This window comes from Meles meles, chromosome Y (assembly GCF_922984935.1).
Source record: "Meles meles chromosome Y, mMelMel3.1 paternal haplotype, whole genome shotgun sequence".
NCBI lineage: Eukaryota > Metazoa > Chordata > Mammalia > Carnivora > Mustelidae > Meles > Meles meles.
In genome coordinates, this window is record NC_060088.1 from 1,603,888 (window position 1) to 1,628,761 (window position 24,874).

Consider the following 24,874-nt stretch of genomic DNA (forward strand, 5'->3'; position numbering starts at 1 on the left):
TGCACAAAATCCATGCTTGTTTTTCAGGAGGCTCTTCATTGCTCTGCCTTGGATATGTGTACTCTTAAATCCATGCCGGTCCCAAGAGGAGCCTGATGATAAGCCTAATGTAGTCCTGATTATGGTGGATGACCTTGGGATTGGGGACCTGGGCTGCTTTGGCAATGACACCATGAGGTAAGATTTCGGGCTGAGTTGCGTTATTTCATCTGTTGTCTGGGCTTGGGAGGTTGATAAGCTTTTATGACCCTATCATGTGGAAAACCAAACTCATGGGTGGGAAATTGTCTTTAAAAGGAACAAATAATGCTAAAACCAGGCCTGTTTGGATTTGAATCTTGGATCTGCACTTATCGCTGGTGAACTCTCGAGGGAGTGTCTTGGTTTCCTTTCTCATTGCTTGAACGCACAGGTGGAGAGTATACAGTTGTGAGTTCATACGTGCAGTGCATTTGGAGCCGAGACCTGACACATAGTGAGCCCTCTGTGATATGCAACATTATGACACAAGGGACGATTTTTAAAAAGATTTATTTATTTTAGAAAGGGAGAGAGGGGTGCAGGGACAGAGAGAGAATCTCGAGCAGACTTCCAACTGAGCGTGGAGTCCAATGGGAGCTCAATCCCACGACCTCGAGATCATGACCTGAGCCAAAACCAAGAGTCTTCTGCTCAACGGACCAAGCGCCCCCAGGTGACCCCGATGAGTGATGATTTTTTACGCATACTTTTACGTGGTGGAGCTGGTCATTTTATGCTTCCTAACTTTTGAAGACTTTTAAGGTGATATCCTTCCATTTTAAGAGTGGGTCCTCTGGAAGAATCAAAAAACATAGGGCCAACAGAGTCGGAGCTCTGTGGTAAGCGACAAAAGCCATTGACGTGCGTCACTACCACACTTGACATATGACCCCTATACTTTAACAATTCCATTTTGTTCGATCACTTCCGTCATGACGAAAGCTGGGTCCCAGTACACTTTATTTGCATCCAGCCAAGCCATTCTGCTGTAGAAGTCTATCTGATGGTCTCCAACCTGCAGGCGTCTTTACAGGGAATGACAAGGCAGGGGTTGCGAACTTGGTCTAGAGCAAGGACTTCTCTCTACGGAACATGTGCATTGAACTTTTCCTTGTGTCCGTAAGTAGCTAGGTGTAACTACAGCCTGTAAGTCATTCGCCTTAATGAATCAGTCCACAGACACGTAAATTTTTTTAATATATATTTTAGAAGCCAGGGCCGTATATGCATTAGACACCATATCGCAGAAGCACATTGTATCAACCTTCCAAAAGACGGCCACCGTCTAAAACTTCAGCTGTATTTTTTCCATGACGTGAGGAGAAAAAGGAAATATGGCTCTGTGTGTGGGTACTTATTCTGCTCTTCCAAGCTCCAGGAATCATCGTAAACAGCAGTGTTGGTCTCTGCCTCTGTCTGTCTCTTCCCTCCTCCTCTTCTCTGCAATTCCCTTTCTGTCTCTTTCCAGGACACCTAACATCGACCGCCTAGCCAAGGAAGGCGTGCAGCTGAATCACCACATCTCTGCAGCCTCCATATGCACCCCAAGCCGGGCCGCCTTCCTCACGGGAAGATACCCCATCCGATCCGGTGTGTAGATGGACGTGCCTCTATTATGGTCTGTGGACACGTTAGGATTCAAGGAAATGAAAATGTGGCTAGTCCATTTAAAAAAAAAAAAATTCCCCAAAAATGTGCGTGCACGCGTGTGTGTGCGTGTGCGCACGCGCACACACACACACACACACACAGGTCCTTGCATTCACAGCTGCAGAAGTCTGCATGGCAACCACTGTTCCCCTCCTTGGCCCAAGCCATCCCTGTATGGCTGTGTCTCTTCACCTCGAGCTGATGGTTTATCCTGAGTGTGCTGTGATCAGGAGTAGGCAGGATTTTCCCTCCCAGGGCAAGAATGACAAGCTCTCTTGGAAGGAAGTAATTAGCAAGATGCATCTGTACTAATTGTGGGTGTCATGAGGAGGACCCGCCAGAAGGTCGTCAACGGTTATCGCACATCGTAGGATTATATGGTTTTAACATGTCCTGTTTATTCATCTCTTGATTGACCAACCGTTGGATTGTTTCTGGCTTTAGGCTCTTATGACTAGTTCTGCTGTGTACCTGTCCCGACACGTTCTTGACTCAACACGTATTTTCAGTTCTTTCGGATACAATACTGAGGGGTGGAATGTGTGGACCATGTGGTTATATTTTCAAAGATGGTCAGACCGGCCGTGGTTTATGGACACAAATTCTACAGTTGAAGAGGATGCAGAGCATACAATTCCTAGGTGAATGGTGTCCAGTTCTTACGTCCAATTCTTAGTCAAGCTTGAGAAGCCCCTTGTCCAGCTTGTTTCAGGTTGTCACATAACCTTTTGCATCCCGTGAGGTTGGTTGATGATATCTTGGTTAGCTTGTGCTAAGATGAATCGGGTCCAGCTGTTCTGTGTTTTTTTTTTCCTTATGGCAAACTTATAGGTGATTTGACTCTCCCGTTTTTCTTCTGTGCTACTCACTTTATGGGAAACCAGGTTCCCTAACGTCACAAAGGAGATGGTTTCATGCAGAGGACATGGTTACCAAATCCAACTTGGAAGACTTTTCTCTTGCATCCTTGCATATGGTATTGAAACAATGGGAGCGCCCTCTCTGAAAGTGTCCTACTGAATCGCCTCTTTTGCTTTTATATGGAATTTCTCTTTCTTTTCATCCACTTTGTCCCATCGTATTCAATTTTTCTCTACACTCCCAGATTTTGCTCCAAGGTTGGGCCGCCATTTTGGAAGGAAGCCAGGATAGGTCGGTTTAGGGAGTTCTTCAGGCTGGATGACTCCAACATTTTCAATACACTCAGAAATCTTCGGTTACTAGCAGTGGGACTGGGAAAGTCCCTCTGTTTTTACTCCTGTCCAGAGAACAGCTGGTGGGTATTCTGGGCTTCTTGAGTTAAAGGATCCTTCAGAAACTGGTTTGCATTCTTCTGCTTCTTTTCTGTAAAATGTATATCTTGGACTTGTTTGACATGTCCCCATCTACCTGTCACCTAGACTTGTCATTTGTGATGTCCATGAGTGAGCAGTTTTCTTTTCGTATTGCTCTATTTTTGGTAAGGAATGGAGAGGTTCAAAAACTAGGTGTCCAGTCTTCTCAGAGGCCCCAAAGCCAGGTTTTTGACAGACATTTGGCATATCTACCTTTTGCACAAATACAACTAAAATCTATTGTCGGAAAAAAGAATCCGTTGTAGAAACAGTAGGCTTTGAAGTTTTCACAAGGTTTCATTTTTTGGCTCCTTTTCCAATACGGTGATTTCCCCACCAAGGGCAGCTTGTGTTGGATGTTCAATCACCAGTATCTATTGAAAAGATACCTTGTGTCATCATAAACATGCTGGAGTCTATGTGTTACTATCATTTGAATGGTGTGTTTGTGCATGTCTGATAATGTTGTCTGTGCATACAAACGTGTAAAGAGGTCTGTAGTGGAGGCCAGTGTGCGTTCTCTCCGGGAAACACAATTTTCCTCCCCTGTGTGATGATTTTCTGTTCCTCACATGTTACAACTGAACCCTCCAGCTTCTGAACCCTCCATAACTCACTTCCTCTTCATGGTGGATGGACCTTAAAAATGTATCTTAAAAAAAAAAATATTTTGAGAATGTCTACACCCTGCATCTGTCACCCAATGTTCAAGATCAGGAACATTTCTGTTGGCTCAGAAAGTTTCCATGGACCTCTTTCAGGCTGTCCCCATGGGTTAGCTCCTTCTTTCACCACTTCCACAGCTCAAGAGAGTCAATGAAGAGGAAAAAACTGTGCTACTCCCTTGGGCGATGATTAAGTCTGCATTTAGTCTCACAATGGCATTGCAGTGGGATGGTAACTGACGGTTTCCTAGCTAATTGCACGTTGATGGAATCATTGATGATTTACAGGCAGAAGGGACGTCTGAGAGTAACTCATCTCCCTAATTTCTCTGTAAGAGAATAACAGTCTCCCTAAGTAGATGCTGATGGGCATTTACTCATTGTATATGTGTGCTCTGTTGTTTTGTTTTGTTTTGTTTTTCCATCCCACTTAGGAATGGTCTCCAGCACACAGAACCGTGTCATCATCACCCTTGGAGCCCCTGCTGGACTCCCTCATAACGAGACGACATTTGCTGCCTTACTGAAGAACCAAGGGTACAGCACGGCATTAATAGGTAAGAAGTGGCCAAAGGCGTGACTTACTTATTATAAAAAATAATATGTGTTGTTCTATCCTTTTTTCAAGATTTATTATTTATTTGAGAGAGCACGAGTGGGAGGGGCAGAGAGAAAGGGAGAGGTAATCCAAAGCCAGTTGCGCTGAGCACAGAACCCGATGTGGGCTCGTTCTCACGACCCTGAGATCGTAACCTGAGCATAAATGAAGAGCCTGATGTTTAACTGACTGCACCGTCCCCGCACCCCTGCGCTCTCTACTTGACATGGTTTTCTTGGAAACCCTTGATTTCGAAATAAACATGCATCTTGGCTATGGCAGAGAAGACCCTCTGTGTGATGTAGGTTCTGCATCTGCCATTTCATTGGCTACCTCTGACCCTTCTCTTTCCAACATTAATCTGTTTAATATATGATCTTTCTCAAGTAAGTGTGTCCCCCGTGTCCTCCAGAACCCTCTTTCATTGTTGTGTTTTGTTCACCTGGGACCCTCTGTCATAATGACCCTCTCCACTGAACACACACACACACACACACACACACACACACACACACTCACTCCTTCCTAAATGGTGCATGTTTATCCTTTTCATACATACGTCAGGCACCACAGAAGATCCCTTCCCACCTGATGACCAGGCTTTGCCAGATGGCCACCCCATGTGTTTCCATATCATGTTTGCACAGACCCCCACTGTTCTATGATGGTCTTCCTCTATTATCCTCTGCAGACTCTGAAGTCCTTCATCTCATTTACCATGTATGATTTAAGAAATGTGATGAGCTCTCTTAAGAGCACACAAATAGCTTGATGCATCATTAACTTCTTATGGGGTCAACTTTTGACTCCATCTAAATGTCTACAGCCTATCTCCATCATCCAAATAGAATAAAATGTATCTTTAACAAAAATGTCTTTTGAAAAATGTCTACACCCTGTATCTGTCACCTAAATCAAGATAAAGAGCATTTTTGTTGCCTCAGAAAGTTTCCATGGACCCCTTCCAGGCTGTCCCCATGGGTTAGCTCCTTCTTTCACCACTTCCACAGCTCAAGAGAGTCAATGAAGACGAAAAAACTGTGCTACTCCCTTGGGCGATGATTAAGTCTGCATTTAGTCACCGGACTGCATTGCAGAGGGATGGTAATGATCAGGATTCTTAGTTAATTGCAGTGGAAATTGACATTGATAACTTACAGGCAGAAGGGATGTCTGAGAATAACAGTTCCTTAATTTCAAAGCTGAGGAAATTGTTTCTTCCCAACACTGAGAGACACATGAGACACTGGAATGCAAACGTTGCACAATAAGATCACATTTGTCAGCCTCTCCGTGCTTGTGTATGTTCTCAAGATAAGTTGTCTGCCCCTCCCTAATTATTTCATCAAAATGGAACCATGGATATGGTACAGATGTCTTTTTTCTCATGGCCAAAGATGATCGATGTCAACCAATGACGACCCATTGGAACCTAAACCTACTATCCCCATTTGAGAGCCTGGGTTTCAAATGGTATGAAAATAAGATGCCGTTTGAAATCAAGCTTTGTGACCAATTTGACATGGGCAAGAGAAGACAATCTTAGTGCAGGTGCAGGATGGAGAAACCCGGGCCATAGCCTTGTCTCTCATCTGCTTACCCCCTCAGTTGCTCAGCGATGTGAGTACATGGATCCTTCATGTAGTTCTAACTCCACACAGGGGACTATTAATGTTTCAGTGCATACACGTGATCATTGTCTCTTAGAATCCATATGCCAACAGGATGCCCATGCCCTTGGGTCTTTTTGTTACTGTTCAAGGTGTGGCAAGTTTTATCAAATAAAGTTTAGTGAACTTTAGTGGGAGACCTAGGATTTCCATCCAGTGAGCGATCCAACCATCCTTCATCCATGCTTGGTCCATCCTCCATCATTCATCCATATCTATCTATCTATCATCTGTCTATCATCATCTGTCTATTTATCTATCTGCTGTCATCTGTCTTTATCTGTTATCTATATACCCATCTAGCCATCCATGCACACATCCTCCCATTCATCTATCATCTATCTATCCATCTATCCTCTTGCATATACAAATATATATGCCCCATCTATGTTCCATCATTTATTTGTATCAATCTATCTATCTATCTATCATCTGTCTATATACCTACCTACATAACCATCAACCTACGTATCTATCCACCAGCCCTGTCGTCCATCCATCTTATGTCATATATACCGCATTATCTAATATCATGTACTGACCTACCTACTCACTTATCTCTCCACACCTGTAATCTGCCCTGACCTGTCTGTCATGCATTTATCTTAGTTGCTATGATTTATTTCCTTCTGTAAATGAGAAGCTGCCCAGTTCACATCCTTCCTACAAACTCACAGCTGTATTTTTCCTCCCTTTATCTTCCATCCCATCTGGTCACTCGCAACCAGATCTTAGCCCAAACGTCTGTGAGCTAAAGAGGAGCAAAAGATGAGTCGGGTGCTGACCTCAGATTTTTAGGCAGAAGGAAACGATTTGCTGTTCCATTTTTGTGCATGAGCCGCTTGTTCTGAATGAAGAGTGCTCACGTGATCTTCATGGTGTGCCGGCATACTATGCTTAATTTGTCTGTTTGTCATTTCAGGCAAATGGCATCAAGGCTTAAACTGCCAGTCCCGACATGACCAGTGCCATCATCCAAATCATTATGGCTTTGATTACTTCTATGGCATGCCATTCACTCTCACCAGCCCCTGCTGGCCAGATCCCTCTCGTGACACAGAATTAGCCATCGAAAGCAAAATCTGGTTTTGTGTGCAGCTGGTCGCCGTTGCTGCACTCACTCTCCTCTTGGCGAAACTGTGTCACTTGATCTCTCTTCCCTGGTCCTTCATCCTCTCTATGGTTCTTTTTATCTTTCTGCTGGGCTACTTTTGGTTCTCCAGTTACACGTCTCCTTTGTACTGGGATTGCCTCCTCCTCCGACAGCACGACATCACCGAGCAGCCCATGAAGGCAGAGCGAGCTGGTTCCATCATGGTGAAGGAGGCGATTTCATTTATGGAAAGGTAAAAGTAATTTACAATTTATAAAAAAAAAAATCCATAAATCTTAATGGATTTAAGACCGAGTATTTTCAAGAGACGAGTGTTTTAAAAACATAACACAATGAACACTTTTTCAAAAATGAGAGAGGACGATTTGAACAATATTGAATTAAGAAAGGGACTACAAGTAGTTAGGGCTAGACAGTATACAATACAGGATGTTTTGGAGGCAAGCTGGACTCTGCACGCAGTACCTAAGGAAGGCTACCTCGTTCGAGTTCTTGTTATTAAAATCACAATTTCTCCATTGGCCTTGAAATTCATATTTGGTCAGACCAAGCAGATAGACTCACACAGAGCTCAAAATTACAAATCTGGCCTGTTAATTTATAATACATGTATATGTATTGATATACATAATGTCTGCATAAAAATGTGCAATGGGAAATGTATTTGCCAGGAAACCAGGTAGTAGAATACGTTGGCCATTGCACTGTTTTCCTGTGCGGAAAGAAACTTCCCTGAGAAATTAAAATCTGAGGGTTTATCATTGAGCATGAGCTACACAAGGGACGTTATTCAACTGAGATCAGTGGAGATCATTATAAAACCCAGTGCATCCAGAACATAATGCCTGGAAACTTTCTAAAGGAGTCACATTTATGGGTCTCTAGTTGTTGCTTTTTTTTTTAAAGACTGTGAACACACTTTTTACTCACCATTTCAACATTGCCCAAGGCTTTACCATGACTAATCACCATCCTGGGGATTCATTCTAGACGTCAAGGAGAAGTTTGCATTTAGGAATGACAACATAGTACAAGCACATGATAAAAAATAAGCTAATGGCCCTAAATCCAGGTGCTACCAGTCCAAACTGTAGGGACTTTCCAACATGTCTGAGAAGCCGTACTTGAGAAAGTACATTAATTGAATCTTCAAACATGAGCCAGAAGAAAATGAAGAACAGATTTCAGGCTTACCGTGTGAAGCTCTAGCACAAGGAAAATAGATCCTCAGCTAACAAGGACAGCCATGTTATGCAAATGCCACTCTGAAAAATTTCTGCTCTGGTGAGATATCAAAATGAAAAGAACGGGAAAAAAACAAATTTAAAAAGTGTTTGTACCATGGTGAGCTGGGTTGAGTGGTGTCCCTCCAATTTTCATGTCTACCTAGAATCTCAGAATGTGATCCTATTTGGGAATAAGGTCTTTGGAGGTGTCATTTGTGAGGATGAGATCATCTTGGGGTAGGGGATCTGTAAGCTGGTGTGTGTTTGGCTGGCACATAGAGTAGTTTGGTGATGTAAAGGATCTTGGGGAACCTGTAGGTAGCTTTGTCTTCACCTTGTAGCCACAGTGGGCACAATACAAATTTAGACTCAGAGAAATTAAACCGTCTTTGCATTGCGGGTGCAATGGGATGGCTGGTTTCTCTTCAGGCAAACTCCTCCCCTGGAAACTTCCTTTATGTCCAGAGCTGCAGATGCTTTGCAAGGGGACACATTAAGATGTTATGAGATGACATCATCATGTCAAAAGATCTCGATGAGTGATCCTGTTACATTCCATGAGCCAGTTCAAGTCTGAAGATGCCTGCACATGTTGCTTACTATTTGCATTAGTACATCAAGAACAAAGTGAAAAAGTACTTCCATCGCTAAGAGCTATGTTGAGTTTCAGAAGGTCTCTATGGTCCACAGTGGCACCATTCGGAAGCCACTCTGTGGATTATTGAAGTTGCCACGAGCAGCATCAGCCTGTAGGTTCGTGGATGGTAGAGTTGCTTTTATCGGGGTTCTCAGTGTGTGAGTTTCCTGTGGCTCCTGGGAGAGATTTCTGCAAGCAGGAGTGGCTTAAGGTAACACAGATTTACTATTTTATGGTGTTGGAGGTCAGGAATCTGAATCTCATCCTACATGGCTACAATCGAGGCATTGGGAGGACTGGCTCATTATGGAGGTTTTAGGGAAGAGTCTGTTTCTTCTCCCAGGATGGAGGGGCTGCAGGGTTTCCTTGACCTCCTGCCTACACTGTTTTTTGTCCATATTGGGGACCCCATTACAAGGACACTTGTGATTGCATGGAAGCCACAGCCAGATAATCCAGGATTATCTTCCCATCTCAAGGTCCTGAACTTAATCCCATCTGCAGATTCCCTTTTGTGATGTAAAGCAACAACCGTGTCATCTCAATCCTCAGTATCCCTTGCAAACCATCCTTTTCCTTTAAGAACACCAGTTCTTGGATCCTGGTCCCCCGGACCCCGTCACCCCAAGATGACCTCTCCACTAATTACATCTCTAAAGACCCCATTCTCAAATGAGATCCCATTCTGAGCCTCTGCATAGGCACCAGTTTTGGCGGGATGCCATTCAACGCAGCTCCCCATGACCCAACTTTTTTTTTTTTTCATTTTTCCCCTCATTCTTTATGCCATCACATGTCATCAGAACAGACATTTTCCAAGGAGTGTCATCTGTGGTTGTCCTGCCCTGGTTAGCTGATAACTTATCTTCCCTATGGGTTGTCAGGGCTCGAAGTAGGTCATATTCATTTCCTTTGTCTTCCCAGGAGACCTGAAGGTGTGGAGGCAGCTTGCCAAGACATGTTTGTCCATGCTTGCTTGGGGATTGTGAAAGAGTCAGAGTTTCTTTTTCTTTTTTTTATATTTTTTTAGAGTCAGAGTTTCTAAGAAACCACTCCCGAGCCACCATCCCTTTGGTCTTTTGGGTGTGACTCTGGCCTGAGACTTTATCAGTCATGGGAAAAGTGCTCTGGGCAAAGCTGGATGGGCTTGTGAGCTCCCTTGGGCCAGATGGGGCCACTCAGGAAATAAACCCTCCCACACATGTGCTGGGGAGCAATCCAGATGCTGGAGGATGCTGGCATCTACCCCAGCCAGGATGCTTTCTCCAAGAGGCTGCCTCGTGCATGCATCTTTCTCTCCTGGGGTGCATAGAGGATGGATGGACACTGGGTCTGCGTGACCAAAATGATGTGGTTCCCCTTCCCAGACTTTGCAGACTCATAGTGGAGTGACTGATGTCTCCCCAGGCACCGTGAAGGACCCTTCCTCCTTGTTTTCTCCTTTCTGCATGTGCACGAGCCTCTCCCCACGACGACCGAGTTCATCGGCACCAGCCAGCATGGCTTATATGGGGACAATGTGCAGGAGATGGACTCCATGGTGGGTAAGTGGCAGGACCTATGGACTGTGGAACTCTGTGCTTTTTTTAAGATTTTATTTATTTTTTTGAGACGAGGGAGAGAGAGAGAGTGAGCTAGACCAGGGGAAAGGAGAAACAGAGCACAGAGCTGAGCAGAGAGCCCGATCGTAGGACCCCAAGATCATGACCTGAGCCAAAGGTAGGGGCTCAACTGACTGAGCCACCCAGGTACCTCTAAGAATTATTTAACATATCAATCAGATTTATTGAAACATAGCACATACGAAGGCATGTCTCTGCTTAGGTAGGCGTAGGTGTGTGTGCCCGGCTGTGGGGTGCGTGGGTGTGATCGCGAAAAACAGGCAAACAAAGAACAAAACCAGAACCTAAGACCAAACCCCAAGTCTTGGGAATTGCTGTTGTCCTTGTTAGGAAGTTTTGTTAGAAAGTTGTTTTGGTTCCTGGTTGGGGCATCATACGGATGAATTTGTTTAAAGTGTCCTTTTTAACAGTTAAGCAGTGGGATCTGTTGATTGCATGAGCCCACTGATGCATGGGGCATGCATTCTTTCAAGTGTGCTCTGGAGGGATCCCCATGAGCCTTCTAGGAGTGGGGACCATACTCAACATTGTGGTCCCCCTTGGCAGATGAGAAAATAAGGGCACAAGACACTGGGGTCTTGATCAAGGTTACAGGACAGCTCTGGGGGAGCCAGGATCAGAATCTACTTACTCCTATTTGCTAGCTCAGCAGCTGCTGGTGTAGGGCCAGGCTTTACAGACAGAGATGAGGAAATCTGGCTGGGTCCTTCTGAACTATCCCATAACCCCTCGGACTCCTACAGGCTGTCATTTCCCAGGTGTTGGGAAAGCTACAGCAACTCCTTCCCCCCACCCTCCACCTGGCTTCCTGCTTCCACAAACCCAGATAGAGCCTTCCAATGCAAATGGCATCCCTGACCCAACCCAGGGGAAATCCTCTGGTGCCTAACTAGATACGCATCCAAAATGAGTCTCTGAAAATTCCCTTAGCTCAGAGCAGGTTCCTCCAGAATGGCACAGGAGAGTGAGTGTCCAATGTGAGGCAGACGGATGAACCATGGGAGCAGGAGGACAGGCTTGGCTGGACCCGTTTGCACAAAAGTGATGACGGCTGGGATTGAATTCGGGGCCGGGTGTGTAAGGGAACCAGGTGCCCTTGGCTGCTCCCCTGGGCAGGGCAGCAAGGACCCAGGAGAGGGCCACAGTGTCTGAGAAATTTTGTGCACTCGCAAATACCAAGACACATGTATGAAAGGTATATTGAAAATGTAAGTAGATGGGATCAACATGAGACATCTATTTCCAGGGTCACCGAAATCTCTAGGGTTTCCAGCACAGACAGTTACATTGTTTACTGGTGTCGAGTAACTTTGAGAGAGATTTAAAAATTAATTAGGTCGTGGTCATGGCAATGGTCAGCATTAACTGAAGCTTGTGTGTGTGTATGTCTGTATTTATAGTCTACAGTGTCTAGAATATAATATATAACATGTGTAGATGTTTGCATTATATAGTATCTGGAATATAATATATCACATTTGTGTAGATATTTATATGATACAGTATCTATAATATATAACAAATATATAATATATTTGTGTAGATGTTTGCATTATACAGTATCTAGAAGATATCACATTTGTGTAGATGTTTGCATTATACAGTATCTGGAATATAATATATCACATTTGTGTAGATATTTATATTATACAGTATCTATAATATATAACAAATATATATTTGTGTAGATGTTTGTATTATACAGTATCTAGAATATATCACATTTGTGTAGATGTTTATATTACACAGTATCTATAATATATAACAAATATATAATATATTTGTGTAGATGTTTGTATTATACAGTATCTAGAAGATATCACATTTGTGTAGATGTTTGCATTTTACAGTATCTGGAATATAATATATCACATTTGTGTAGATATTTATATGATACAGTATCTATAATATATAACAAATATATAATATATTTGTGTAGATGTTTGTATTATACAGTATCTAGAAGATATCACATTTGTGTAGATGTTTATATTACACAGTATCTATAATATATAACAAATATATAATATATTTGTGTAGATGTTTGCATTATACAGTATCTGGAATATAATATATCACATTTGTGTAGATGTTTATATGATACAGTATCTATAATATATAACAAATATATAATATATTTGTGTAGATGTTTGTATTATACAGTATCTAGAATATATCACATTTGTGTAGATGTTTATATTACACAGTATCTATAATATATAACAAATATATAATATATTTGTGTAGATGTTTGTATTATACAGTATCTGGAATATAATATATCACATTTGTGTAGATGTTTATATGATACAGTATCTATAATATATAACAAATATATAATATATTTGTGTAGATGTTTGTATTATACAGTATCTAGAATATATCACATTTGTGTAGATGTTTATATTACACAGTATCTATAATATATATCAAATATATAATTTATTTGTGTAGATATTTGTATTATACAGTATCTAGAATATAATATATAACATTTGTGTAGATGCTTGTATTATACAGCATCTATAATATATAATATTTGTATATATATATTTGTATTAAATAGCATTTATGAGATATTTCTATATATATTTTATTATATGACATATTATTATGACATATATTATATATAATAAACACAATATATGTAATAGAGAATAAATATAAAATCCTATATATAACGCATAATAAATATATAATATATATTATATATAATAATATAATACACAATATAAATTTATGTAATATATTATATATAATAGAAATTCAATGACTATAAATATATAACATCTATAAATGTTTATATAATCTATTTTAGTTGATGCTAGAAATATACATATTATATTTGTAATAAAAATTTATTTTTACATAAAGGTATTATACATTTCCATGCTCACCACATAATAATTTTTTTTAAATCTCTTGAAATATTAGGGATAGAAACATCTCAGAATAACATGGTAACTGTAATGGATGTGATTATCTATGCTGAAAACTGTACAGAGTCTAATAAAATAAATATGTATGCATATTGCATGTTATAATTACAATTGTGTTATATTATGTATACTATATAACATAGTTACATTATTAGTATATATTATTAATATATTATGAGTATATTACTATTAGTATATTCTCATGTATTATGTGATATAATTGTGTATTATATAGAATAGAATTAATTGTTCATATTACATATCACAGACATATAATAATAGTTGTATTATACTTTCCAGAGTTCTCAAGATAGACAATTATGTCCATTAACAGTATCAAATTAGGGTCTTCATCTAACGACACGTGTATTTAGGTTTTCTGTTAATTTCTTTGATTAGGTAATCCTAAAAAAATGAGTTATAATAATAACGACAGAAAACCCCTTCTTTTGTAGCCAATCTTAATGAAACAGTTCAATATTTTACCCTTAAGCATAAGGTTGGCCAATGCTTTTAACTGGCTCTATTCTCAATGTTTTGAGAGATTTTAGAAACATTATTAATTGGGGGGCACCTGGGTGGCTCAGTGGGTTAAGGTCTGGCTCTTGGTTTCAGCTCAGGTCATGATCTCAGGGATTGAGGCCTGCCTTGGACCCTGAGATCAGTGTGGAGTCTGGTTGAGATTCTCTCTTTCCCTCTGCCCCATACACAATGTAATATATAATATAAAATATAATAATATACTCTAACATATACATACATCGTTAGTAATGGTATATCATGTTCTGTATAATATGATGTACATAAATCATTAGCGTATGATATTATTAATAGCATGCTATATTATTATATACCATAGCAATAAGACACATAATAATATAGGCATTGAGATAATACATCTGTTGATGTAATTATGTACTAAACTCCTAGGACAGAATTAAAGTAATATTATAATTAGCTTATTATGCATATACATACATATATGTCCTACAAATTTCTCTGTTAGAAATATGCACCAAAAGTAATACTTTTCTTTATGTTAAATATAACCCATTTCGGGCGCCTGGGTGGCTCAGTGGGTTAAGCCTCTGCCTTCGGCTCAGGTCATGATCTCAGGGTCCTGGGATCGAGTCCCGCGTCGGGCTCTCTGCTCAGGAGGGAGCCTGCTTCCCTCTCTCTCTCTCTCTGCCTGCCTCTCTGCCTACTTGTGATCTCTCTCTGTCAAATAAATAAATAAAATCTTTAAAAAAAAATAACCCATTTCAACATACAGTAGGTGATAGGGTATCTCATTCATAGCAGCTGCAATATCAAAAATCAATATATAGGGGCGGCTGGGTGGCTCAGTGGGTTAAGTCTCTGCCTTCGGCTCAGGTCACAATCTCAGGGTCCTGGGATCAAGCCCCTCATCGGGCTCTCTGCTCAGCGGGGAGCCTGCTTCTCCCTCTCCCTCTGCCTCCTGCTCCCCTTGCTCCCTCTCTCTCGGCCAAATAAAGAAAATATTTTTTAAAAATCAAACTTAAAACATTAACTACATGCAGAAGATTTGACTTTCAGATCAGGGAAGCAGAAACAGGTGGCCGTGGAGACAGTCCAGTGAGAAGGAGAACGTAGAGGGAGGAAATTAACTCAGAGTGGCAGGGATTGAATATCTCGGGCCCGGTCAGTGTTGGGGGTTGCATCATGTCCTCTAAAAGAAAGGCCGACGTTTTAACTTCTGGAATCTGTGGAAGAGACAGTATGTGGAAATAGGGCGTTTGCCGATGGGATCAAGTTACGGTGAAGTCTTTAGGGTCGGTCCTAATGCTGTGGGGCAGGTGCGTTTGCAAGAAGACAAGAAGCAGGATCATAGATGCACGCAGAGGACCCGCCTGCGTGGAAACACGGATGTCCAGACCGGGTGAATGCAAAGCCGCTAAGCCACACGGAAGTTATGACAGAGGCAGAGACTCAACGCTTCCCGAAATACCAGAAATGTGCTTCTTAAACACTCACCTGATGCTCCTTGAAAACAGAAGAACTATGAGCAACAATGTAACATGCTTTCACCTTTTGATAAGGGAGTCTGTCTAAATCAAGAACAGAAACAATGAACCCCCCACATGAAAAATCAGCAAAGGCTCGACATAATAATAAGTTAAAAGTATCAACGCTTGTGTCCGCATAACACAGTAAAAATAAATATGATTACCAGGTAGTAATAATGTAACAATGAATACTAGTACCATAGTAAAGAACGAATCCATTTTCACTCTTCTTTGAGCATAATTATCTGTCCAATGCGAGACGCTGATGAGGAGTTCAGAAAACATGAGTCTTCTTAAGCTCACCCGCTACCCAGAAGAAGCAGGGGTACCATGGATGAAAGGCAGTTTTGCACTGAAATGGGTCACCGGTCGGACTGGCGCTATAGCCCAAAGCTCATGATGACATTCATAACACGAGTTTCCCCTCCCACTTTCTTTGATTTCAGGCAAGATTCTCGATGCCATCGACTTTTTTGGTCTGAAGAACCACACCCTTGTCTACTTTACATCAGATCATGGGGGACACTTGGAGGCACGGGTGGGCCATTCCCAGCGTGGAGGGTGGAACGGAATATACAAAGGTAAGGAGTGGGGATTTGGAAGGGGGGTCTTGTTGTGAATAAGCTCTCCTGTGCTCGCGATCATGGGCATCCATGAAGGGAACGGATGAACGTGAGAAAAAGCAGGCAAGTGCCTTTTATTTGACTCTGGGTAAAATGGAGCGTGTAACCGATGATACCTTTTGGGGGAGGCTGGCCCACCAGGGCTGGCGTTCTGCTGAGGGCGTATCCAGAAATCTGCCTCCCTGGTGACCCCATGAGATGTTAAAGCATTAACGTACCCACATGCCTTTGAATCGAGGATCCAGCTACTCACTGATTCCCTGTACATGACCATTGATAGAAGATTGAGTGTGTTAGATAGAGTACAGAGGACAAGGAAGCTGAGGTGCTCACTTGTGAGGATATGGCTGGGTACGCAAAGCAGCAAGCCTGTGTCTGGTTTTATAATTAAATGCACAGATATCAGCCCCATGTCCTGGTGTGACTCTTAGTGCATGAAAACATGTTCCGTTGGCCACCATGTTGGCCTGGTCTGTGGTATGCATCCTGACAGGGTAAGAAAATTATCTGGAAAGTGTTCAGTGTGTGTTATCCTATATATGGGAAGAGATATCAACACTTTTTTTCCAGAGGAAAATAAAATATTCATGCTTTCCCACTGAATGTGAAGCAACTGAGCTTATTTTTACATGAATAATGAAAATACAGCCTGAGTAGGAAATAATGATTTTTGCATGAATGGGTAGTCTCTGCCTCAGTCTGACCACAAGGCATGAGGCATGAATGTCTGCCTTTTGGGAGCTTTTATAAGTAAAGTACATTCTCAAGCAAATAAATCCCATAAAGTAAAGTGTTCTTACAGAAACTCTATTTTTACCTAGGTGGACATCTTTTTTAAAAAATCCCCATTTCTCCATGAGCTTGATTGAAACTCCACTATAATTTAATGAGCTAATCCAACTCCCTTAACACCATAGGATGGCCATTCCTCCTGGTTCGCTCAAGGCAACACTGGTTTAGACCTGTCGTGTTGGGGTCACTGTTGCCTTCTGGGTCCACGCTCTATAATCCCTTGGCTTGGGATAATAAATTAGCATATATGCATACTATTGTAATCAGTTTGTTTTCAGGGTGCTGGGTTCAGTAGTGAACAAAACCAAAGAATCAGCGCTTTCAATACAGTTTAGTGGAGGGAAAAAGAGAATAAGTAAATAAATAAATTAATACTAATAAGTAAATTTAAGGAAATTCAAATTTTCCACACCGGGAAAAGTAAATTCTATGATATTTTGAGGATAGTAAAAATCTAAACAAAGCAGAACACAACACAAAAACTTCTGGGAGGGGGATGCTGTCATTCTAAAGGAAATCTACCAGCAGGGCTGACGGAGAAAATAGTGTGCAAACGTGTGAAGGCGGTGGGGGACGTAGCAGGTGTATTTGTGAGGTAACAGCATTGCAGGCAGACAAAAACAAAAACAAAACCTGCAGAAATGTCCCAAATAGAATACGACTAGTTACTCCATCAAAACTCTATCAGCAGCCCGGGGCAAAGTAAATCCACGGACATATACTGCTGACCTCATCAGGACTCTGTACGGGGTGGGCTCTGAGCACATGGTCTGTACTGATACTCATTTACCTTTCTACGCAGTCTTGCTACCGTGACCATTTAACTGTCCCTCCGTTGCCTCGCCTCGTAGGTGGGAAAGGCATGGCCGGCTGGGAAGGTGGAATCCGCGTTCCGGGACTTATCCGCTGGCCGGGCAAACTGCCGGCTGGGAAAGTGATCGAGGAACCTACAAGTTTAATGGACATGTTCCCTACGCTAGCGGCCGTGTCCGGAGGCATGGTCCCTCAGGACAGGTGATGTCATCCCCCCTGTTCTCATCATCTTTGTTCTCAGAGCATTTGGGACAAAGGCAGCGAAGTCTGTCTTAATGGGTTGGATGTTGTCCCCAGTACCTAGGGAAGTTTAGCTTTGTCTATGTCTACTGTGGAAGATCGGGGAGGTGGACATGAAGGTAAGACATTCCATGGGCACTTGGAACACTGATGTGACTTTTTTGAATTCGAGCAAGAGGACATTCGACCATGGCATGGTGCCACTCCCTGGGAGCGACCGACCAAGGCAGACTTGCAGGCGACTTCTTCACAGTTCATTCGAATGGCTTCTACCCCCTACCATGTGTCCCTTGTAAGCCCAAAGACTGATGCTAATGTGTCCTTCTTCATGCAAGGGACCTCATCTCTTTCTGAAGCAAATGAAATGGATCCCAAAGAAAATTAGAAACAGCAGCAAAGAAGATCTCATAGGTTTTTTTTTTTTTTCTAACCTCCTTTTTAGCGAATCTTAGAATTTATTGAGAATTTGTATAAAATAATAACAGAATGCAAGTCCCTTCTACTAAGAAGCGAATTTATCAATTTCAGCTTAATGGCCCATTTTAAAAAATAGTAATATTAGTGGAAATGTAGCTTTCTTTTAACTGAGCCAATCGTAGCCATAAAAATAACTTTCTACTCTATCAGTGGGGTTTACTAACTCTGGGACATGGCCATAGTCTAAATATTAAACTCACAAAGGTTATGCAGAATTACAATCTAAAGAAATATTGTCTGCTAAGCTCTGATTAGGATTTTCCTTCATAGAACTGATCTGGTTTTCATTTTTCTTTTTTTTTTTTTCTTTTCAGAATTAGCTCTAAAAATGTCCTATCTTTATTCTGTGTACTTTTCCATTCTTCAATGGAAAACTGATGTGAGGGGTGCCTGGGTTAAAGTCTCTGCCTTCGGCTCAGGTTATGATCTCGGGGTCCTGGGATCGAGCCCCGCATCGGGCTCTCTGCTCGGCAGGGAGCCTGCTTCCCTTCCTCTCTCTCTGCCTGCCTCTCTGCCTACTTGTGATCTCTGCCTGTCAAATAAATAAATAAAATCTTAAAAAAAAAAAAAAAGAAAACTGATGTGAAAGAATCCAAAAGGGGGCACCTGGGTGGCTCAGTGGGTTAAGCTGCTGCCTTCGGCTCAGGTCATGATCTCAGGGTCCTGGGATCGAGCCCCGCATCGGGCTCTTTGCTCAGCAGGGAGCCTGCTTCCTCCTCTCTCTCTCTCTGCCTGCCTCTCTGCCTACTTGTGATCTCTCTCTGTCAAATAAATAAATAAAATCTTTGAAAAAAAAAAAGAAAGAATCCAAAAGTTTCTATGTGCTGATATATTGTTAATATCTCTTTATGAGAAACTTGCTGGATTGACTCTCAAAATGGCGACCCTATCTGGTGTTCCCACCACCAACATAAGATTTCCAGTTGCTCTACATCTTTTGTCACACAGGGTATGGTCACTCTTTTCCATCTTAACCATTATCATAATTGTGTAGTTGAGCATCATGCTGGTGTTAATTTGTGCTTTCCTAATGACCAAGGATGTTGGACATTCTCCTGTATTGGCCATCCTTGTCCCTTCTTCATGAATTGTCTTTTCAAACCGTCCGTCCACTTTTTTTTTTTAATTGGGGATTTCCTTTTCTTATTGTTGAATTGTAAGAGCTCTTTATATATTGTGAGCACAAGTTCCTTATCAGATCTGTGTTTTGTCAATCGTATTTTCCATTCTGTGTCTTAACTTCATTCTTTTACATTATTATTTGAAGAGCAGAAGTTTTCAATTTTGATAAGGGTCAGTTTGCCTTTTTTCTTTTATAGATTATGATTTTTGTAACATATCTAAAAACTATTTTTCTATCCAAAGGTCACACGGATTTCCTATTTCTTCTGGTGGTTTCTTTATTTTCAGGTTTTACATTTAGACTTATGGTCCATATTGAGTTAACTTTTTATATGGTGTGAGGTATGGGTTCAGATTTAGTTTTTTTTGCTATTTTGGTATTCAATTATTCTAGTGCCTTTTAAGGAAAGACTGTCCTTCCTTGGCTGGATTACCTTGGATATTTGTTGAAAATCAACTGATTGATATATGCACTGGTCTATTTCTTGGAATCTCTCATTTCACTCATTCGTATGTCCACCCTTATGGCCATACTACACTGGCTCGAATAATCTTGCTTGATAGTCGATTTTGGAATTATTTAGTTGAGCCTTCAAACTAAAACCTTCAAACTACTTTCTTCCTTTTTAAAATTATGTAAGCTATTCCAGATTGCTCTCGCATGTCAATTTTAGAATACATTTCTCACTTTCTACAAAAAAGCCTTCTGGCATTTTGGTTGAGATTATATTGAATCTATAGATTGCCTTGTTGAAAAGCAAGATCTTAACAATGTTGAGTTTTCCAATCTATGAACATTGTTTATCTCCCTTATCAGTTCTATCTGATGAGAAAAACATCTATCAGATGTTTTATGGCTCCAGGACACAAAATGTTAGTATTAGAAAAAGGTATCCCTTGATATTTCATGTTTTGTGATGTAGTAAATGGTTTTTTTAAAAAAAAAGTATGTCCCAGTTGTTCACTGCTAAGATACAGAAATAAATTTCTATACTGCTGAACTTACCAAACTTAATTAGTTCCACTAGCTTTTTAAGGGATTGTCAAGAGAAGCAATCATTGTGTCTGAGAATAAAGTCAATGTTACTTCTTTTACCATCATTTTTAGGATGGTGTGACAGCTATCATTGTATTTTTTATTATGAGGTAGGTTTTATTTTTTCTAACATGAGGGAGAAGATCTGTTTTCTAATACAAGTTAAAAAGCATCACATTGTTTTAGAAGTTCATTTTTTGTAAGATTTTATTTATGTATGTATTTATTTATTAAAAAAGAGCACATGCAAGGAGGGAGGAGCAGAAGGAGAGAGACAATCTCAAGCAGAGAGCCCAGTGCAGGGCTTGATCTCACAACCCTGAGATCATGACCTGAGTTGAAATAAAGAGTCAGACACTTAACCAAATGAGCCACCCAGGTACCTCAAAGAGGTTCTACAAGATCCCATTTCAGAGTAGCATGGCAGGTACAGATGAAATTCTGATCTGTGAAGTCATCCAGAGCACTCATCTTCTGAGAACTTCTGTGGACAGAGCTCCAAGTGCTCTTTAGATGGACACACACTGACACATTCCTCTGTCTTGCCATGTCACTGTGAAAGCTGAGATTTGTTCCCCGTCTTTCCCATGAGAACGTAATGTTCCTGACAGTGTGCACGGATTTCCAGAACAGTCAGCACGCTGTTCTCTGGGCCCAGGAAATGTCATCGAATGCACAGACCGTCCCTCCAACAGCCCCCTGGCCAACCTCCCTCGCCTGACATCTTTGTGTGTGTCCACAGGGTGATCGATGGGCAGAATCTCATGCCCTTGCTTCAGGGTGAAGTGCAACGCTCCGCACATGAGTTCCTGTTCCACTACTGTGGAGCGTTCCTCCACGCTGTGCGCTGGCACCCCAAAGACAGTGAGTACACCAGCCCCTACTTCCTGCAGATGCCGCGGTCATGGTCACTCACGTCCATGCTCAACACCTTGTTCGTTTGTCCTCCATACCGCCCCTGTCACCAACCCCAGACCAGTCTTTTTATTCCGGGATGATGATCAAAAATAACTTCTTGGAAAACTTTCCAAGAACCATCGTCTTTAGAAAGATGGGGGAGGTCTTGAAGAAATAGGCATTTTTTGACAGGCAGAAGGAATGGGTTCTTCCAAGAGTACTTAAAGTTCTACTAGCAGATTCAGATTTCTTAGTATTGTTCTAAGGATCGCATGATATTTAGCATCAAAATATGGGCAAAGAGAATGACCAGATAGAAGAACACAAGATCTTCTTCTGAACTTCTTTTGAACACAAGGTTGGTTGGCACAGGAGTTGGATGTCCCTGACGTGTCTTTTCTGCTCCAGGTGAGGCAGTGTGGAAGGTTCATTACGTGACACCCGTGTTTCAGCCGCCGGGAGCTCAGGCCTGCTATGAGACCATCTATTGCAGATGTTCAGGCAACCTGGTCACCTACCACGACCCTCCTCTTGTCTTCGACATCACCAGGGACCCCTCTGAGTCCACACCTCTGACACGGGACACGGAGCCCTTGTTTGACGTCGTGATCCGAACGGTGGCCAACGCTGTGAAGGAACACAAGAAAAGCATCATTCCTGTTCAGCAGCAGTTGTCCGAATTGAATTATAACAACCTATGGCTGAAGCCTTGCTGTGGTGTGTTCCCCTTCTGTCTGTGTGACACGGAGCAGAGCACCTCAGCTGTGGGACCGTAAGGAGAAGCAACGATTGGGATCAGGCAGCCTATGTGAGCAGATGTTGACATCTGCAAAATTTCAAGGAAGGAGTTGGAGAGCCAATGGGCTTCTCTACAGCTCCAGATCAGTATGTACCCATTGGTTGTGACGCTGTCTGTTAACTTCTTTTCTGCTCTTGGTGATAAGTGTGTATCTCAACCTGTCTTCTGGGGTTAGGAGACAAGCATTCACATGGGCTCTGTTGCTCTCCAAAGCAAACTCTCCATGTCAGGTCCTCTGTGCATCTAACCCATTGATTGGGGAAGGCAAAAGGCCAACCATTAAAGCATAATGAATGAAATCACGATGGTTTTGAATTGAATAACTGAAATCATTTCAATCTGGAGAATCGAATAATGGACAAATAATAATGGATGAAATCATAGCGCGTTGAAAGGAAGGAGACAAAAGTGGCCACTGAGCCCACCAAAAGGGTTTATTCTCACTCACAGAAACTCAGTTGAGAATGGGATATCAAAAACTTGGGAGGGATCCCCGTGTGGATTTTCCCATGAGGATGAGGCAGAGCTTTCATGGAGTCTCTTCTGTCCTTCCTGCACTGCCATGATGTGGGTACGACTCCTTGCGTGGGTTTGCTAGGGTTGCCTTCGCAGATCGCCACGAGCGCGGTGGCTCCAAACACAGACATTCATTCTCTCTCAGGGCTGGAACCTGGAAGTCCAAAATCAAAGCATCATCAGGACCATGCTCCCTCTGAAGCTTTGGGTAGAACCCTTCACTGCTTGGATCTGTCCCCACTTCTGGTCATGGCCAGGAACCCACGGTGTCCCTTGGTTTGTAGGTGCACCCCTCTAGTCCCTGTCTCCATCTTCTTGGCACCTTCTTCCTTTCCTGTGTGCCCACCCCCATATTTCCTTCTCTTTGTAAGGACACCTGTCATTGGATTAGTAGGACATCATCCCAACATCTGCAAAGACCCTCTTTCCAAATAAGGAAACATTCACAGGTAACAGGGTTTAGGACACCAGCATATGCTTTTGGGGAGAGACCCTTCAGTCCACCACACTCGTACATAAGCAATAACTATCTGTAAATTGTTCTGTAACTTGTTCAGCAGAACACGACTTGTGTTGTTGGGCTAATAGACCCCTGACCATCCTATTGCCAAGTCCCCATGCTTAACTCTCGAACACAAATAAGCATATTAATATTGGATATTGAGGAAGGATTTCCTTTTTCTTCTAAGTGATTCCAGGGAAACCACCTTAGACCTTATTCATCTATAAGATGATTATTTGTATAAGGCTGATTCATGTCTCCACCCCTGGTTTTCCTAGGGTTTCGAATCCATTCTTATTTTATGATACATCTTAGGAGAAGTTTCATTTTGCGTTTAGGATGTCACGGAAGATCATCTGAGAATTTTAGCCCGAGAAAGGTCTTCTGAGACTTTCTCACCAAAGCCCCTTATTTCATGGGTGAAGGGGACAGAGTGTGCAATGAAGAAGGGATTGACCAAGAAAGGCCACATCAGTGAGTGAGAAGGACGACCCACTCTAGACTGCAGGTTGGTGACCCCTGGGTTCAGGAGTCCTCTTAGATCCGAGTTCTGTCCCTTCCATGTTCCCAAGTCACATGTTGCCCTGAAGGCTCTAGGAAAAAGCAAGCCATGTCCAGCCAAGGACACACTTTCCATTCTGTGCCCCGGTTTCCTGGGAACAACTGTGCTTCTCACCACCCAGGTGTGTTTGGACCACTTCCTGCTTTAGGGGGTCCATCTGCAAAATGCCAAAACAACTGGATCTCCATCACAGCACTTTTGTGAAGACTCATGGAGATGACTCCTATAAAAGGCTTAGCACATGGCCCCCTACGGAGCACTAGATAAGTATTTGCTTTTTCATGAGCTGTTTTGAAGATACTTTTAAATTTTTTTGTATCATTTTAATTTATTTATTTTTTCAGCGTAACAGTATTCATTGTTTTTGCACAACACCCAGTGCTCCATGCAAAACGTGCCCTCCCTATTACCCACCACCTGTTCCCCCAACCTCCCACCCCTGACCCTTCAAAACCCTCAGGTTGTTTTTCAGAGTCCATAGTCTCTTATGGTTCGCCTCCCCTTCCAAATTTTTTTTTTTATAAACATATCATGTATTTTTATCCCCAGGGGTACAGGTCTGTGAATCGCCAGGTTTACACACTTCACAGCACTCATGATAGCACATACCCTCCCCAATGTCCATAACCCCCTCCCTCTCTCCCAACCCCACCTCCCCCCAGCAACCCCCAGTTTGTTTTGTGAGATTAAGAGTCATTTATGGTTTGTCTCCCTCCCAATCCCATCTTGTTCCATTTATTCTTCTCCTATCGCCCTACCCCCCCATGTTGCTTCTCCACGTCCTCATATCAGGGAGATCATATGATAGTTGTCTTTCTCCGATTGACTTATTTCACTAAGCATGATACGCTCTAGTTCCATCCACGTCGTCGCAAATGGCAAGATTTCATTTCTTTTGATGGCTGCATAGTATTCCATTGTGTATATATACCACTTCTTCTTTATCCATTCATCTGTTGATGGACATCTGGGTATTTACCCTAAAGATACTT

The 24,874-nt window shown here is 42.0% G+C and overlaps 1 protein-coding gene across 2 annotated transcripts in view; it reads left to right on the forward strand.

Moving 5' to 3' along the window:
- LOC123935855 (arylsulfatase F-like) overlaps positions 1-22,595 on the forward strand; it is a 34,673-nt gene extending 12,078 nt beyond the window's left edge. For both annotated transcript variants that reach the window (XM_045996696.1, XM_045996695.1), the window contains exons 3-11: positions 28-177; positions 1,490-1,611; positions 4,105-4,227; positions 6,861-7,284; positions 10,323-10,459; positions 15,950-16,084; positions 17,770-17,932; positions 21,349-21,470; positions 21,912-22,595. In XM_045996696.1, the coding sequence (XP_045852652.1) occupies positions 28-177; positions 1,490-1,611; positions 4,105-4,227; positions 6,861-7,284; positions 10,323-10,459; positions 15,950-16,084; positions 17,770-17,932; positions 21,349-21,470; positions 21,912-22,279 (1,744 nt within the window). In that variant the 3' untranslated portion in view covers positions 22,280-22,595. The remainder of the gene's footprint in view (positions 1-27; positions 178-1,489; positions 1,612-4,104; positions 4,228-6,860; positions 7,285-10,322; positions 10,460-15,949; positions 16,085-17,769; positions 17,933-21,348; positions 21,471-21,911) is intronic.
- The last annotated feature ends 2,279 nt before the right edge of the window (positions 22,596-24,874 follow it).